Source organism: Aphelocoma coerulescens, chromosome 21 (assembly GCF_041296385.1).
Source record: "Aphelocoma coerulescens isolate FSJ_1873_10779 chromosome 21, UR_Acoe_1.0, whole genome shotgun sequence".
NCBI lineage: Eukaryota > Metazoa > Chordata > Aves > Passeriformes > Corvidae > Aphelocoma > Aphelocoma coerulescens.
The window spans coordinates 322,950-340,537 of NC_091034.1; the positions used below are offsets into that span (position 1 = coordinate 322,950).

Consider the following 17,588-nt stretch of genomic DNA (forward strand, 5'->3'; position numbering starts at 1 on the left):
GGGTGGCAGGATGCCCCCCACCCAGGGGCCAGTGGTGACAGTGGGACCCTCCACATCTCCAGGTGACCCCCAAGTCCCAGTGCTTAGGGGGACACAGGGTTCCAAAGTAGGGGAGGGGGACAAGAGGGGACATGGTGGCATGTCCCTGGAGATGCCAGGCCTGGTGAGGGGTTCCTGGATGTGGCATCTGTACTGAGGTGTCCCCAGAGCTGGTGGCTGTGGTGGTGACATGGCCGTGGTGCAGTGTCCCCAAGCACTGATGTCTGTAGTGGTGTGTCCCAAAAGCTGATAACCACAATGCTGAGGTGTTCCCAGAGCTGGTGGCCACAGTGGTGACAGATCCTTGGAGCTGGTGGCCGTGGAGATGGTACCGAGTGTGCCATGTCCCTGAGGCTGGTGGCTACAGTGTGGTGACCCCAGAGCGGTGGCCACGATGAGGTGGCCCTGGAGGTGGTGACAGGTTCCTGGAGGGCCCCCAGGGCGGTGGCCACAGCGGGCTCTCCCCGGGGTTGGTGGCCACACTGAGGTCTCACCAGAGTTCATGGCCATGAAGTGCACCAGGCCACAGTGAGATGTCCCCAGCAGTGGTGGCCACAATGGGCTGTCCCCAGAGCTGGTGTCCCCCCACCAGGACCAGGAGCCACTACCTTCACCCTGCGACACCGGTGACCAGGCACTGCCACCCCCTCCCTGGGGAAATCCTGGGGACAGCCGCCCTGGTGGGGAGGGCCCACGGCTTCACCCTCCCCTCCTGCAGCCCCACAGGGACCAGGCCTGTGTCCCCAGACGTCCCCACAGCGGAGTCGCCTCCCCCCATCTTTCCCCTCCCCCCCCAAACACAACCCCCCAGTTTCATTCATTCCCATTTTGGTCTTTTTTTGTTCTCTTTTATTCTCTTTTTTTGGAAAGGGGCTGGGCTGGGGGGGTTTCACTCCTTTTCCACACTTTGAGGCCATGGCCCCCCCGGCTTCTCCAGGAACCACAATGCAGGACGGGGGGGTGGCGACAACAGGGAGGGAGGCAACTTTTTGTCCATTTTCTCCTCTTTTCTTTTTTTTTTTTCCTTTTTTTCCCCTTTTTTAATAAGGTACCAACTAGTCCTAGGGAGGCCTGGCCTGGCTGGGCAGCGAGGAAAATAAAAAAACCCCAAAATTTGGGGGAAGGGGGAGAAAAAAGGAGGGGCTAAGTGTATAAGAGGCGTATTTACACAGTATTAACATGCTGACAAAAAAGGTTACAATATTGATATCGTACAACATCGAGGGGGGAAATAATGGGGGGGTAAAAAATAAGGGGATGGGGGGGTAAAAATAATGGGGGGGGTAAAAAATAACAGGGGGGATTAAAAATTAATAAAAGGTAAATAAAACACCCTGAAAAAAAAAAAACAAAAAACCCCAAAGAAACGCTGAGTTAAGGCTTAAAAAGTGTATAAAAAATAACACAGTTAATATCCAAAATGAACCAAAAAGTACAGAATATAGATGAATTTGGGGGGAGTGCCCCCCCCGGCTCTATACAGGGGGTATGTACACGCAGGCACAAGGCAAAGCAGGGGGACCCCCGAACCCCCCAAAACTGGGGCTGCGGAATGGGGGGTCCGGCCCCAGGGGGACGCGGCTCTGCCCGCGGCTTCGCCCCTGAAAGCGACCCCAAAAGAACACAAAAAAACCCCCAAAATATTTAAAAATCAACCCCAAATGGAGGCGCTTGGGCCCAGAGTCTGTGGGGGGGGGGGGGTGTGGTGGGATTTCCCCCCTCCCCCAGCTGCGTTTTGCTCCATCCACGGTTCGTTTTTGGGGTGAATTTCTGGTTTTTAGCAGCACCAAGTTCTAGGCCAATAAATATATATATATATATATTTGTATCCAAAAATGGGGGGGTGGGGCCTGGTGGGGGGGGACACCCCCACCCCTACTGCCCCCCAAAGAAACCAAACCGCAGAGATTCAAAGTGCTCTGAAACCGTCTTTGGATGTCACCAAACCTGCGGGAGCCAGGCAGGAGCACGGCCCGGGCACGGCCCGCGGCGCTGGGGGTAACCTCCTCCTCCTCCTCCTCGTGCTGGGGGGGCCCTGTCCCCCTCCCCGCTTAGATGAGGGAGATCCGTACGGGAATGCCGGGCGACTCCGTCCGCTGCGGCGAGTGCTGGCTGACCAGGTGCTCCACCACCGTGTGTTTGGACATGTGCTTCATCAGATAGGTCTCCTGTGGGGGGACAGAGGGGTGAGCGGGGGGCCGGGGGAGCTGGGGGCAGGTTTGGGGGCATCCCCAGTGCTCACCGAGGTGTAGGCACGGCCACACATGCTGCAGCAATAGGCCTTGGCGTGCTTGATGGCGTGTGCAGACAGGTGGATCTGCAGCGAGGCCGAGTCCGTGTACGCCCGGTAGCAGTTGGGGCACTTGTAGGGCTTGTCCTTGTTGTGCTGGCGCTGGTGGGACTGGGGGGACACGGGGAGTCAGGGGGGGACTATGGCGGCCCTGTGCCCCCCGCCCTGGGATCCCCCACACTGACCTGGAGGTTGGAGAGCTGGGTGAAGGCCTTCTCGCAGCCGGGGTGCGGGCACTTGTAGGGTCTGTCACCGGTGTGGATTCTGGGGACACACACGTTGGGTCATTGTCACCTCCCTTCCACCAGCAGGGACAGTGCTGGTCCCACCCACGGGGTCACATCGGAGTGGAGGGTCACAACAGACACAGCGACATCAGTGCCCCAGGGAGGCGACAGGGGAGAAGGGGGAGACATGGGGCTGAGAGATGGGGGTTGGGAGAGGATGGAAGTGCTGGAGATTGTGAAGGTGGTTGGGATGATGAGTGTGGAGGAGATGGACTGACCTGCGTGGACAGATGACCACGGTGGGGTCACTGAAGATGGCGGGTGCATGGGGGCATGGTGGGGATGAAGAAAGTGGTGGGAACAAGCACAGTGGGGAGGGCTGAGCATGGTGGAGGCAATAAAGGTGATGGAGATGGTAAACGTGGTCAGAAAGAAGCTGGTGGAGACAACGGAGGTGGTGGAGACAACGGAGGTAGTGGAGACTACAAAGGTGGTGGAGGTGATGAGCACAGCGGGGACAATGAAGGCTGTGGAGTCAGATTGGCAAGGTGGGGATGATGAAGGTGATGGAGATGATGAGCATGGTGGAGCCCATGGAAGTGCTGAAAATGATGAGTGTGGAGGGGATGGATGGTGTGATGGGGATGATAAAGGCAATGGGGACATCCAGTGTGGGGAGAATGGATGAGCATTGTGGGAGTGATGAGTGTGGTGGAGCCTGTGAAGGTGCTGGAGATGATGGGGGATGATGATGAAGGGGACGAAGATGGCAGCAGGACCAACAAGCAGAGCAGGGCCATAAAGGCTGTCAGGAGAGATGGTGGGTGTGGGGTGCCCGCCTGCCCCCTCCCTGGCCAGCGGGAACAAGCGTCCCTAGCCCGTCGGCGGGGCCCTCACCGGGTGTGCTGCTGGAGGTGGGACAGCTGGCGGAAGGACTTCTCGCAGTAGGAGCAGTGGTAGGGTTTGACGCCCAGGTGGATGCGCAGGTGCTGGGCCAGGTAGGAGGCGTTGGCGAAGGACTTGGAGCAGTGGGGGCACTTGTGGGGCTTGGCCTCTGTGTGTGACTTGGAGTGGATCTGCATCTCCGACTTGGTGAAGAACGTCAAGGGGCAGACCTTACACCTGGAGGGTGTGGGGGAGAACCCCGCAGGGACCGGGCTGGGGTGGGGGGGCTCCCCGCCATGGCCCCAGCCCCCACAGCGGGCGGGGGTGTGCCTACCTGTATGTCTTCCCCTCTTTGGCCGTCTCTCCTGAGGCCAGGATGGGGTAGGGCACCACCAGCACCGGCGGCCCCGAAGGATTTTCCGCCTTGATCTTTTTGCGGCCCCGCTCAGCCTTGGGCGCTCCCAGCAAGCCGTGGCCCTGGATTGTCTTGATGGAGTCGAGGAGGGGGGGGCTGGTGATTCCTGAGATTAGGGTGGGCGAGGAGGCGATGAGGCGGCTCTGGCTGGTGGAGGTGGGGGTCGAGGGCGTGGTGGTCCCCGTTCCCGGGCTGGACTCGGAGGTGCTGACGGCCGGTGCACGGGACGCCAGCCCCAACCCTAGCGGGCAGCATGACAGTGTTAGTTCTGAGGGGACCCACATCCCCCTGTGCCCCCAGACTGGCGGGACCAGCAGCGGTACCTGTGGCAGGGCCTGTCACGGTACCTGTGACGGTGCTGGTGGCTGGCCGGGCATGCAGGGCCACGTCGGGCTGGGGCACGGCCTGGGGGTGCAGCCCCGGCACCTGCTGCAGCTTTGGCAGGGACATGATGGACTGGCTGCTCTCGGCGGGCGACGGGGGCACCAGGAGGGGCTGCTGGGAGGCCACCGAGGTGGGGGGCAGGTGCGGGGGGCGGATCTTCTCCGCCATCAACTGCTCCTTGATTTTGTTGATCAGGACCAGGTTGTCCAGCTGAGGGGGGAGAAGGCAGAGAGGTGGGTGAGGGCAGAGGAACCAGGACCCTCGCGACCCCCAGCCTCCCCCTTGGTGCTCTCCACGTCCATTCATCCTCCCTCCTCCCAAAATCCCAGGGCACGGGTCCTACCTGGCTGGGCATGGTGGGGGGGGGCGGCCAGAAGTAGGGGTTGTTGAAGCGAGGCTCCGCCATCCTGGGGAGAGAAGGGGGTGGTTATGGAGCATCACTGGCTGCCACACGGCCCCCCCTGCCCTTCCACCTCAAACCCCCAAAACCAACCATCATTCCCCTAAAAAGCAAGACCCAGACTGTGAGCAAAGGCAGGGAGCAGGTGGGGGGGGGGGGGCAGGGCTGGGGAATCCCCCAAGCATCTTCCCAGATGAAAACTCCTGTAGGATTAGGGGGACACCAAGCACCTGCCTGCCTCCAAGACCACAAAACACTGGTGAGTGTGCTAGGACACAATCTGGAAAAGGAGGAAGCTGAAATTTGGGGAAAACCCCCAAATCTCCCAAGCTCTGGAATTATTTCTCCCATCCAGGAGGGATTAGAGGTGGATGGGACGCTGCCATGGGAGAGGGCAAGCACAGCAGCACATCGAACCCAACCCTAATCCCAGCTGAATCCCCCCCAAAATACACCTCCCAAAGCCAAGTGAAGCGCCTGTGACACCCAGGAGCAGCTCAGCAGGGACACCTGGAATCAGCAGGGCTGGGAGATTTATGGGGACGCTTAAAGGCATTGGGGAAATTAATTCTAAATCCATCTTCAGGTAATGGGAAACAGCTGGAAGGGGGCAGCAAGAAGATGATCCCAGCAGAACGGCCCAGCATGACCAGGCATCACCATCCTGGCAAATCCCATTACGGGGGGCATGAGGGTAAGCATCCATGAGACCCTGATAGGATGTGTGGGAGGGGGCCCCCAGGAGTTCTGGCTCCAAAATAAACCAGGCCATGGCCAGGATTCCAGGAGAAACTAGAGCGATGCCTCCAGCAAACTGCATCCCCAAAAGCTTTGGGGGTGGCAGGATTTGGGGGCGATGAGCCTTCTCTTCCTCCTCCTCCTCCCACTCACTGCCCCAGGTTTCAAACACACCCTGAGCTCCCCAGTGGCAGGTGGGCAGCACCCAGAGAAAGGCGATCCTGGTCCCACCAGAATGTAGCATCCCAACAGCTACCCCAGCCTGAAGAAGCTGTGGGATGGACCATCCCCATTCTGGGGAGGAAGGAACCACCTGCCCCCTGCGCTACAGAGCAGCCTGGCACAGGACGAGGCGTGTTCCAGGGTATCAAGGAATGGGAACAATTTCCCATGGCAGACCTCAGTGCCACAGCCTGTCCAGGACACCACCCAGACATCGGCTTCGGGAATTCCCCTTCCCAGTCTTGAACCACTCCAGGTCACCTCCCGGCTGCTCAAGCACCGAATTTTAGGGTTTTGAAGTGAGAGCAGGGCCGGACCCCAAGGGCATGGGCAGAGGGCAAAGTCCCTCTGCGTGCCACAGAACAGGAATTCACTGGGGATGTTAAATGCACCTTCCCATGCACAGACGCAGCCACTGCCAGCTATTCTGTGTAATTATATATGTACCCACAGGCCGCCCACGGCGTGCATTTACCCACTGGCTACGTGTGTGTGTGTGTGTATATATATACACATATATACAAGATCCCTTGGGCTGATGGGCACGGGATGAGGGACGCCGGTGCCAACACGAGGGGCTGGACACCAGGAACCAGGGACAAAAGCAGAGCTGGCAGCAGGGAGCCCCCTGTGATGGAGGCAGGCAGGGAGCAGGAGCTCAGGCAGGAGGGCTCTGAGTCCCCTCGGCATGATCAAGCACCCCGGCCACGATCCCCCACCCCGGAGCAGCCGTGGGAAAACAGGAAACCGGAGCTATGATTAGAAAAGGGTTTTTTGGAGCTGCTCCCCCATCTCAGCAGGTGCCCCGTGACCTCTGTCCTTTCCATCCGTCCATCTGTCCATCCCTCTCCCTGTCCCGATAGAGCACTGGGCTCCAATGGAGCCGGCAGCAGCACCCAGACGGATCAAAACCACCAGCGTGGCCCCTGAACCATCACCAGAACACGGCACCAACCCCTACACCAGTCCCAGGATCCTTCCTGCAAAGCTGGAGGGGGCTGGAAAGGCACAAAGGGTATTTTGGGGAGAAAAGCATAAATATCACGTGTTTCCCCACCCCCACCCGAGGAGGGCTTACTAAAGAAATGAGAAATTATTTGTAAAACCGCCACACTCGGAGCTGGATGAACAAGAGGGAAGAAATGGTCGGCGTTGCCAAAATAATTCTAAAAATCCCTGTTCCTGTCCCGATTTAATGTTACGAATGGTGCGGTGTTTCGTCGGGAGCGGCGTCCCCTTCTCCGGGGCTGGGGAACGGAGTGGGAGAGGGAAGAAAGCAGATGGAAAAAAAAAAAAAAAATATATATATATAAAAACTCCCTTTTTCTCTATTCTCAACTAACTATGAAAAATGGAAGCTGACATGCAGCAAAGGTGGAAAAAAAAGAAAATCCATTAAAATGGAAATTATGAAGGGTAGGGAATGCTGCGGCGCGTCTCCCCCCGGCTCTGCAGGGCACAGGGGGTTGGTAGGGCTCTCTGTGCCCCCCCAGTTTTTGTCTGGGCACGGGAAACTCTCCTTGGGTAGCATCTCCAGTGGCGTGGGGTCCTGTGGTCCAAACCATGGCAGGAAGAGCCCCTGACATCCTCTGCAGGCACCAGATTTGGGTGCCGAGGGGTGCCGAAGGTTATCCCCAGGGACAAGGTGGGTGCCCAAGCATGGTGGAGACCCAAGCAGCCCAGCCAGAGGAGAGGGATGTGGGAAGAGCAAGCAGGAAGATGCACAGAGCCCCAAAATCATGGGCTGAACCCCAAATTCCCCAGAACAGCGCAGTACCCAGCATCACCGCTCAACCAGGCCACAGGGGGAAGCAGCAGCACCCTAAAAAGAGACCAAAAGCCTCCTCGCCTCCACACCCACAGGGAGGAAAGAGCAGGAGAAGCCGGCAAGCCAGGGCTGGGGGTGGCGAGGGGAGAGCGGGGGCGGCGGCAGCGAGGGGGCGGCGGTGCCGGGGCCAAGGGGTCGGCGGTGGTTGGTACTCACAGGGTGGCCTCTGGAGCCAGGTGGGCGCAGCTGCCTGGGGAGACGTGTCGCTGAGGCTCCAGATTGATGGGAGGTAGATGATGGCACGGGTGGGCACGAGCTCACTAGAGCCTTCCAACTTCCTACCCAACTGCCGCTAAGTCAAGCTACAGTTCTCTAGGGAACGCCTCTACCTTGGCAGCCCTCTCTGTCTCGCCTTCGCTGAAATAAAAAGAAACAAGAGATTTCTTTTCACGGCACCGCCGAGAGAAAAGGGGCAGCTCCCAGGGACCGGTGAGCAACCACCGACCTGGTACAGCCAGAAAGTGGGGGGTCTGGGAGGCGAGGGGAGGGATTTGGGGTAACCAGAGCAGCACTTGGTGGCTAAACGTGTCCTCAACCAAGCGAGACACCGAGTTTGGCGTCCCCAAGTATCCCAGCAAGAGCATCAGGGCAGAGCTCCCACCCCCCGTGCCAAGCGGCGAGTGCAGGAAAGCCGGCGGCGGCCAGAGACGGCGCGGTGGGCGAGAACCAAGCACAGGGATGGATGTCCCCTGCGCCTTCCCCCACCCAAATCCCAGCACGTCCTTCCCGACACAGGCCAGACCAGGGATGGTGATGCTGGCCTGGGCATGTCCCTGGGCCAGGGAACCCAGCTCTGCCTTGCACCATGCCTCTGTTTCCCCCCCAAGACACAAGGCAACGGCCCCCGTTCCCTCTTAAGAACAGGTTTCCCTGGGGTTCACCTGGAGCAGGAGGAGTTTTGGAGGGATAGCAAGTGCCCATCCACAAAACCTGCGTCCCAAAGCCACCAGGGTGGGAATCGGCATCCAGCACCGTCCTGGGGGAACGCACATCCCTCCCTGCCCAGACTGTCCTCATCCGGGCAGGATTCACCCCAAGGCAGAGGGGCAGAAAGCAGGCATGGCTGGGAAGCAGGAACGCCAGGCGAGCCCCCTGTGGCTCGGGGAGGGGGTGGCCCGCACGCCACAAGAATTCACCCAAGATGGAACCAATTAAACCCCCGGCTTCCGCCCCCCGAAGGGCCCTGGGCTGGGGCTTCTCCTTCTGCATTTCCAGCAAAATCAACCCAAAATGAGCCCCCAGCCTGGACGGAGGGTGCCTGTGCAGGAAAAGGGGTGCGCGGGGCAGGGTGAGGAGCCAAGCACCAGTGGCAAGCGGGAGGGGACACAAAGCCACGCTGGAGATCCCCGCAGGGTCCCCAACTCAGGGGTGAAGGGGGGACCAGGGTGGCCATGCTCCCAGAAGATGGGGGCCAAGGCAGCATGACCCCAAATCCACAGTTTGGGTCCTGTGACCCAGAAGAGGAGACACGGGGACAGCCCACAGGGGGACCCAGAGCCCACGGGGTGACGCACCAGACGCAGGGCACACGTGCCCCACAAAACATGCCACTCCCCAGCCTGGGGGGGTCCTGCTCCCCCAGACCCCAAACACACCCATCCCCCAAGAGAGACCAGCCAGGCACCCTGCAAGGCAAAGGCAGCACCACAAACCAGCCTGGGGGCAAATGTCCACCCCCAGCAGCACAGGGGGGGTCACCCATGGGTGACAGCACGCAGGGAAACCGAGGCACGGGCAGGGGATCGCCCTGAGGAGGGAGCGAGCGCACCGGATCCAACATGCACTTGTCATGACATCGCGCCCAATGACCGAAAATCCACATTTTTAAGGGAACAAGCAGAAGGTGGGGGGGTTGAGGGTGAACATTATTATTTTATGCATATTAAGGCACATTTCTTAAAAGGGAAATATCAAGGGGTCACACATATGCCGGGAGCGGGGTCCCCTCCCTGCGGAGGGGGCAGGTAGGGAGTCCCTCACACCCCCCAAATACCCCAAAAAAACACCATGCCCCCGCTTATATATAAATATCTGTATCCGTACATAATACCTGGGTTCTGGTGTGTATACATACATTATTTTTATCAGCACACACACAATTACATGCATGCACATCGTTAAGCTAGACGCTATTTTAAGATGCAAATGTATAAAAGCAGGGATTTTTTTTTTTTTTTTTCCCGGTGATCCCCTCGATCCAGCCATCATGCCCACCTCTGCGAGTACTGGCGTTGCTTCCCCTTATCCGCGTCCATCTCCAGCTCTAGCTGAGACCGGGTGCTGCACGTGGGGCGTTTTTCTACGGGGGGACAAGGAGGAGGACAACTTCACACACCCCGAACCCCCCGCCAGCCCCCGGCGCGCGAGATCCCACAGCGGAGGAACAAAAGCGAAGCGGCTCCGACCTACCCGACCCGTGGGAACGTGGGGTTTTGCCTGAAAATAGAGAGAAAACAACAACAAAAAAAAAAAAAAAAAAAAGGAAAAAAAATAAAAAAAAAAAAAGTGGGTTTTTTTTATAGCCCCGCTCACCCCCAAGCTGTTGGGAAAGCTGAGGGATGGGGAGCTGGCTGGAAAACTGGGGGTGAAATCCATCCCCTCGCCCTGGACCCTCCGCCTCTCGGCAAATCGCACGCCGTGAGGGACTTAAAAAACTTTTTTACCTCTCTGCTAAAATATCACTTTATAATCTCAAAGGCCTCAGGCTCAAAGCCGCTTTCACCCGCTCCATCCTCCCTGGGTTAAAAAACCCGGCTGCTATCCGAAGGACCGCAGGCTTGGGGGGAAAAAATAACCCAACAAGGAGCATCCTCCAACCTTGAAGGAAGAAAAAGAAATCAAAATCATCAAAATTCATCATTCCTGGGTTCAAATCCATCGCTGTGGCCACACCGGCTCTAAGCTCCCCCCCCAGGCCCCCCGACGTGGCTGGGAGATTATGGATGTATAAATAGTATATGGCTAAATATATGTTGGAGAGGGATAGACAGACCTCTGGGACACGGCCACGGAAATTTGGGTCCCTCACTAAAGCTGCCGCATTCCTGCCAAAAACGCCATGAAAAAAATATCTCCCCCCTCCATTAGACCTTCCAGCCAGCGAGACCACTTTTCTAGACAAAACCAGTTAATGCAGAAAACAGCGAGGATAAGGAGGAGAAGAGGAAGGAGAAAAGGAATTAAAATGGTGAAAATTATAATAATGGTGATTATGATGATGGTAATGATAATATTCAGCCCCTGCGCTGCTTCTGCCACCCCCTGTAAGCAAAAAAAGTCAGAAAAAAGCCATGAATGCATAAAAAAAAGCAAACCCCCCCCCCAAACATGCAACATCCACAAAAATAGGTACGTTCGGCTGCAATTAACTTTTCCATTAGACCATCCAGAGGGAGAGAAAAAGGGAAAATCCTGGTAAATGGGTATTTTCCTCGATGTCCCCCCCCCTTTCCCCCCTTTTTTCTCCCTCTTTTCCTTCTTCTTCCTGCTTGGAGGGGGGGGGGTGATGGAATAATGATGATAATAATGAAAAAAAGAGGTGGAAAAAGGCGAAGTTGGTTAAGTGAAGTTGAAATCCTCAACCTGGGAGGGGATTTGCGGGGGGGGGGAGGTTTGCCAGACAAAAAGGCCGGGGGATGGGGATGGAAGGGGGGGGTTTGGGGAAGGGGGGGTGGCCCGGCTGGGTGCTCCCCCCACCCCCCTCCATCCGCCGCCTCTCCCACATTCTCAGACGTTTTTATTAAAATTCGCAGACAAAAGGCAAACAAAAATGGCAGCCCCGGCTTATTTTTAAAACGCTAGGACGGGGACGCCATGTTCTGCAGGGCTGAGGGGAGGGGGAAGGGGGGGGTGAGGGGGAAAAAAGGAGGGAAAATTTTTTTTTAAATTGATTTAGATGAAAAATGAATAAAAAGCAGCGCGGGGGTGGGGGGGGGAGTGTCTGAAGGCCCCCCCTTCCCCGCTCGCCCCCGGGGTGAGGGGGGTTTCGGGGGGTTTTGAGGTGTTTTGGAGAGGGGAAGGGGGGGGTGGAAAGGGAGGGATGAGGGATATAAAAAAAAAAAATAAAGCGAGGGGGGGAAGGTAAAAAAAAAAAGACACTTCCTATACCGACAGCCATGGTGCCCCGCCGTCCCGCCGGCTCCGCCGCACGGAGGAAGATGGAGCCCCGCGCCGCCCCCCCGCCGCCGCCCCCGCCCCCGGCCCGCCCGGCCCCGCCGCCGCCACCGCCCGCCCAGGGACGGGCTGGGCTGGGGCACCCCGGCCCGAAGGGGCTCCCCGGGGCCCGCAGCCCCCGAAACCGCCGCAGCCCCAGGAGAGCGCCCCAAAGCTCCGCAGCTCCCGGAGGACTCCCCGCTGTCCGCAGCCCCGCAAGCCTTCTTGGCTCCCCAGACCCCTTCAGGCCCCCCAGCCCCCTCAGCTGCCCGTTTCCCGCAGCCCCGTCAGGGCTCCCCAAACCTCCGCAGCCCCCGGTTCCCTCAGCCCCGGGAGGGCTCCCCACTGTCCGCAGCCTCTCAAGCCCCCTTGGTCCCCCAAGCTTCCTCAGTGTTCCCAGCCTCCCAAACCTCCCCAGCCCCTGGTTCCCTCAGGCTCGGGAGGGCTCCTCAGTGTCCACAGCCCCCCAAACCTCCTCAGCCCCATCAGGGCTCCCCGGTTGCCTCAGCCTCCAAAACCTCCTCAGCTCGCCGGTCCCCTCGGCCCCGGCAGGGCTCCCCAAACCTCCTTACTCCCCCCCCCAAACCTCTTCATCACCCCAAACCCCTTCAGCCCTGACAAGGCTCCCTGGTTCCCTCAGGCCCCCAAATCGCCTCAGCCCCTCTGGTTCCCTCAGCTGCCACAGGTCTCCTCACCCCGCAGATCCCATCGGTTCTCAGCCTGCCCCGCTCCCTCAGTATCACCAGCCCGCACAAATTTCCACAGTACCCTCAAATCTCCTCAGCCCACTCAAATCTCAGCCCACTTAGTTCACCTCAGTACCCCCAAAATCTCCACAGAGACCCATTTCCCCTCAGCCCACACAAAGTTCTCAAAGCCCTGGATCCCTTCAGTTCTCTGACCCTTCCAAGTCTCAGATTCCTCAAACCTCAACCCCCTAGTTCCCTCACTGCCTCCAGGACTTCTCAGTGTCCTCACCTCCTCAAATCTTCTCAGAACCCCCCAAAATCTCCTTAGTGCCTCCAAATCTCCGCAGCCCCCCAGTTCCTCTTAGCCCGCCCAAAGATCTTCAAGCCCCCAGATCCCCCAGACCTCAGTTCCACTCAGATCCCCCCAAATCTCCTCCGATCCTCCAGATCCCTTCAGTTCCGTCCATTCTCCTCAGCCTCCTCCAACCCCCCTAAATCTCCTCATCCCCCAGTTCCCTCAGCACCTCCAGGACTCCTCAATGTCCCCACCTCCCCAAATCTCCTCAGACCACCCCAAAATCTCCTCAGGCCCCACAAATCTCTTAAGACTCCTCAAAATCTGCTCAGACCCCCCAAAATCTCCACAGACCCCCAGTTCGCGCAGCCCCCTCCAGGTCTCCTCCCCTCCCCTAAAACTCTTCCACCCAATTCCCCTCAGCCCCCCCAAAAGCCCCTCATGCTCCCAATTCCTCTCAGCCCCCCAAGCTGTCACCCCTCCATTTCCCCTCAAGCCACACAAAGCTCCTTAGAACTCCTGATTCTCTTCAGCCCCCTTGGTTTTTCTCAGCCCCCCCAGTTCTCCTTAACCCCACTGAACTCCCTTAGCCCCCCCAAATCTCCTCAGCCCCCCAGTTCCCCTCAGCCCCTCTCTCTGCCTCTGACACCCCCAGCCCCTTTGTGAGAATCCACAGCCCCCTCAGGGACACCCCCAGTCCTCCCTGTACCTCCTCACCCCCCTGAGGATTCCCCCCCCCTTCCCAGGGGGTCTCCAGCCCCTCTTAGGGTCTCCCCCCGATCTCGGAGTCCCCCCAGCTCCTCTGTGGGTCTCTTGCAGCCCCCCAAATCCACAGACACCACCCACAGGGGAATGAAAAGCGGGGGCAAATCCCACCCATTCCCCTCCTCCTTTTCCTAGGTTCAGGGGAATGACCTGTGGAGCTTCCGAGTTTCCACTTTAAAAATTGCTTTTTAAAAAACCCACAAAATTAGGGATCTTCTTCATGTTTTCCCAAAATGTTCTGGCAAAGGAGGATGGAGAGGAGAGGGATATCCTGAAAGGAAATGGCACCTCCAAGAGAGGTGGGAAAATGGGAAGGGATATGGGATGGGATGGGATGGGATGGGATGGGATGGGATGGGATGGGATGGGATGGGATGGGATGGGATGGGATGGGATGGGATGGGCACCCAAGAGGTCTCCACCACAGAGTGGACATCACTCTGCAGCTACCCGGGGCGTCGGAAGCCCCTGGAACAGGTCCTGGCCACGGCAATGGAGCTGGGACAGAGGCATCATCCCCTGTGGGACCTCTGGGCCTGTCCCTGGCCCTCCCCACATTCCCACTGCTCCGTCAGCCCTCCATCTGGGATCCCCCATCACCCAGCACTTGCCCATCCTGGAAGGTCCCCAGATCCATTAATTATCCATGACGCAACCAAGAACCTGAGCCAGCAGCTCCAAAACTCCCTTTTTATCTGATTTTTGGATGTTGACACCCAGAAGTTGCCACCCAGCATCAGCGTCACCCCAAAATGGAACACCCGGAGAGCCTGGATCCCCCTGGAGCTTTCCGAGTTGTTCTGATGTCCGAGTTCCCCCTGGCTGGGTTAATTTCCATCGGGGCTTTCACTTCTGCTGTGGGATTTTTTTCCCCTGTGATTAAGAAACCAGTGGTTTTAACCCTTGGCACCAATTTAGGCATTTTCTGATTTTTTTTGCGGGGGGAGTGGAGTTAACCAATCCCAAATCTGCATTGGGAGGAGATGGTGTGGGTCACTGCTGAGCTTGTGGGATCCACCAAGCATTGGTGAACATCTCCTGGGATTTTCCTTGTTGGGACTAGCTGGGATAAGTGACACTCTGGGCTTTTTTCTGACCCTACTTTGGGTGGATTAATCTTGGGTGTGGGAAAGGGGCCCCTTTCCTGGGAAGGTGGTTGGTATGCAGGGGAAAAAAAAAAAAAAACAACAAAACCCATGCCCAGCTCCATCCCAGGCTGGAAAATGAAGGAAATTAGCGCTTGCCTGCTGAAAAAATATGATTCCAAGGCTGGTTTTGCTCCCGGGATAGATCCAACCGCGATTAAAAGGAACGGAAGGCAGGACTGGAGGGAAATCATGCCGGAATCACCACCACAGGGTTTCAGCAAAGCCACAGGGCTGTTAGACCTGTGCAGAGCAGCAGATCCTTCCCATTCCAGCAGCACCAGGAAGCCAGATCCATCCAGGACCTCCAGTTGACTCGGCAGAGAAAAGGAGATTTTTATGGATGGCAAACTGGGATTTTCCAGTGAGAAATGTGGTCCCTGAGTGGTGACACTGGGATCCCCACGAACTTTTCCAGTGTTCCAAAGCCTCTGTCCTGGATCATGGCACACTTGGAAGGGAATTCTTTGGGAAACGCCTTCGTCCCACCCACCCACTTCTTTCCTTCCCCAAATATCCCTTGTTTTCCATAAAAAAAATGGTTGAAAGCACCTACCAGAGTGGGCTCCCCTGGGATGGGTGGGCACACCAGGCATTGGGGATGCCAGTATTCCCAGTGCCAGCTATCCAGATGAGTGAAAATCCTTATTCCAGGCTTCTTGGCATTAGCAGCCCCAAAAAGTAGGTTTTTCTCCTTGGATTGGCAGCAGTGGGGAGTACAAAGGGCACTGTCTGATGCTGGTGTGAAGCAAACATGGAGGTTTTGGGGTGCTTAGTAAATGCTGGAAAAAAAATCCCCTGAGGTGCCAGAATTTCCCCTCTCCCTGCAAAGGGGAGAGCCCTTGGGCTCTAATTAGGTAACAAGTTAATTAGGATTAATTAGTTACTGTTTGCAAAGCAATGCGGAGATGAGACACGGTGTGGGGCAGCTTCCTGCCTCCTCTATGGAGGAGTGTGGGATCCTCCTTAGGAAGGGGGTCCATAAACAAAGTTGGGATTAACCCCAGCGGGATGGCGTGCTCCAGGAGCAGGCGGGATGCTCCCGGCATTCCAGCGAGGGGGAAGAGCCATGCCAGGATGGAAACACACATGCCAAGAGCCGAGCGGGCACGTCCCGGCGTGCCCATCCCGCCAGCGGCAAGAGGGAACATTCCAGCACTGCGGCTCCTCGGGGCCTCCCTCCCTCCCTCCCCGCCAGCATTCCCGGCACACGCAGCACACGTGGGCAGGAGACAGGTTTTCCCTGCCCGCCGGCTTTGCCGGATCACCCACACTCTCGCCACATCGTGGCATCCTCCAGCCTGCTGGAACCGCAGCAGGGAAGGGCTGTGTATCCCATGAAAAGATCAGGAATCAAGGCATGGTGGAGCCCCCCCCCGGCTCACGCAGGGTTTACCAGGAGGTAACAAAGCCAATTTGCTAATTAACTGGGATTAATTTCCCTGTTTGCCCAAACCACCCTGTGGTTTCCCTTCGTTGCCCAATGATCTGCCGGGATGAGTGTTGGCAATGCTGGCTGAGCGCCACGGGCTCCAGTGGGATGATGCTCTCCATTGCCCCAAATTCCTGGAAATTTCAGCCAAATGCTTAGGATACAATTAAATAACCCATTAACTACATGGGATGGGATCCCCTAGCCCTGAATCTGGATCTGGGGTGAAAAAAGGATTTTTCGTTCTTTCCATGGTTATTTGATATCATTCCAGCCGTTCCTCAGTCCCCAGAGGGTCCCAGAGGGGAGACATGACCTGAATTCCTAAAGCAGGAAAGCAAGCAGGAAAAAAAACAAATCCATGTGGGTTCATTATTTTTTTTAGCTGTTTCCAAGCTTTTGGGGCCTAGCAGGAAGAGGAACAGAGCGGGTGGTTATTCCCTGGAAGGAGATGGGGATAGCTGGGAGATGGGGTGTACCTGAGTTTGGGGGGAGGAAAGGGGGTGCCAGCAGTGGGAGTGGGGTGATCCAGCGGTGAAAGCAAAGGAGCTTGTTCCTGTTGGCTCCTGGCCAGACAGTCATGCCTCTTCCCAAACATGCAGCTCGACTTTCCCTCAGCAACTGTGTCCTCTTCCCCACTGCCCCCTCCATCCTCCAGCTCCCCTTACCCCCACCCCAGGGGTTCCTCCTCTGTCTCTCTGGTCCCTCAAGGCGGGAGCAAAGGATCCCTGGGGACCCCAGGGGGTGGACACCTCGTTAGGAGGCAGACAGTGCTGCCACTGGTCCCAGCTGGTCCTGACTGTGGATCATGATGACAGGCATCATGATGACACAGGAAGTGCCTGGCAACCAAAACTCCTCTCTGTGATTTTTGGCTAAATCAGTAGTTTTGGGGGGAAAGTGGTTTTCTCAACAATGGGTTTGTCAGTGTCACCTGTGGGGTCATGTGGCTCTGGTCACTGGTGGGTGCAGAAAACCAGGATGAAGAGAAGGATGGAGGGGTGGGAGTACAGGGGGAGGAAGGATAGAGAGGATGGGTAAACAAATGGAGAGACAGAGGGATTAAGGGCTGGACAAGGGAAATGTATGGGATGAGAGAGCAAGGGATGGATGGATGGATGGATGGATGGATGGATGGATGGATGGATGGATGGATGGATGGATGGATGGATGGATGGAGAGATGAGAGTGCAGGGGGATGGACAAATGGACAGATGAAGGTATTAAGGACTGGATGGGGAGATGGGTGGACAGGGTAACAAGGAGATGTGGAGGGATGGATGGAGGGACAGAGGGATGGACAGAGAGACAGGACAGACAAATGGATGGCTAGAGAGATTAAGGTCTAGAAGGGGAGAAGGTTGGACAGGGGACCGAGAGATGGGTGGAAGGATGGATGGACAGAGGACAGACAGACAGATAGAGACATGGGAGGACAGAGGGACAGAAAGATAGATGGACAAATGGATGGACAAAGGGCTGGACAGTGAGATGGCTGGATGGAGGAGAAAGGAATGGACGGAGGGACAGACAGGGACAGAAAAAGGGCCTGAGGTCAGGATGGGGAAGGGTCAGTGCCCGGCTGTCCGGACAGACGGACGGGACAAGGCTGGCGAGGCCGTGGCCCCTTTAAGCGCCCCCCCGCCGCGCGCGGGCGATGGTACGCGCCGGTGAGGCCGCGC

General features: G+C 57.4%; 1 protein-coding gene across 9 annotated transcripts; it reads right to left on the minus strand.

Annotated features, from left to right (window-relative positions):
* Positions 1 to 886: 886 nt before the first annotated feature.
* ZNF362 (zinc finger protein 362) lies at positions 887 to 15,237 on the minus strand. Of its 9 annotated transcripts, none has more exons than XM_069034952.1 (10): positions 15,031 to 15,236; positions 9,838 to 9,864; positions 9,643 to 9,727; positions 4,584 to 4,647; positions 4,204 to 4,450; positions 3,776 to 4,097; positions 3,454 to 3,678; positions 2,515 to 2,593; positions 2,282 to 2,440; positions 887 to 2,207 (listed from the first exon to the last, which is right to left on the minus strand). In XM_069034952.1, the coding sequence occupies exons 1-10, from the start codon at positions 15,068 to 15,070 to the stop codon at positions 2,091 to 2,093; spliced, it is 1,365 nt and encodes a 454-aa protein (XP_068891053.1). In that variant the 5' UTR covers positions 15,071 to 15,236; the 3' UTR covers positions 887 to 2,090. The 9 variants fall into 9 exon arrangements, with proteins under 9 accessions (XP_068891053.1, XP_068891054.1, XP_068891061.1 ...); XM_069034953.1 differs by lacking the exon at positions 15,031 to 15,236 and adding an exon at positions 11,536 to 11,568; XM_069034960.1 differs by lacking the exon at positions 15,031 to 15,236 and adding an exon at positions 10,246 to 11,001.
* Positions 15,238 to 17,588: the final 2,351 nt, after the last annotated feature.

Bases quoted from the DNA above. Each gene is read 5' to 3' on its own strand.
- ZNF362 (XM_069034960.1), bottom strand. From the start codon at position 10,306: ATGGATTTGAACCCAGGAATGATGAATTTTGATGATTTTGATTTCTTT. The intron at 2,594-3,453 runs GTGAGGGCCCCG...GTGTGTCCCCAG, and splicing joins CACCTCCAGCAGCACACCCG to AATCCACACCGGTGACAGAC. The intron at 2,441-2,514 runs GTCAGTGTGGGG...GTGTCCCCCCAG, and splicing joins CCCAGCTCTCCAACCTCCAG to TCCCACCAGCGCCAGCACAA.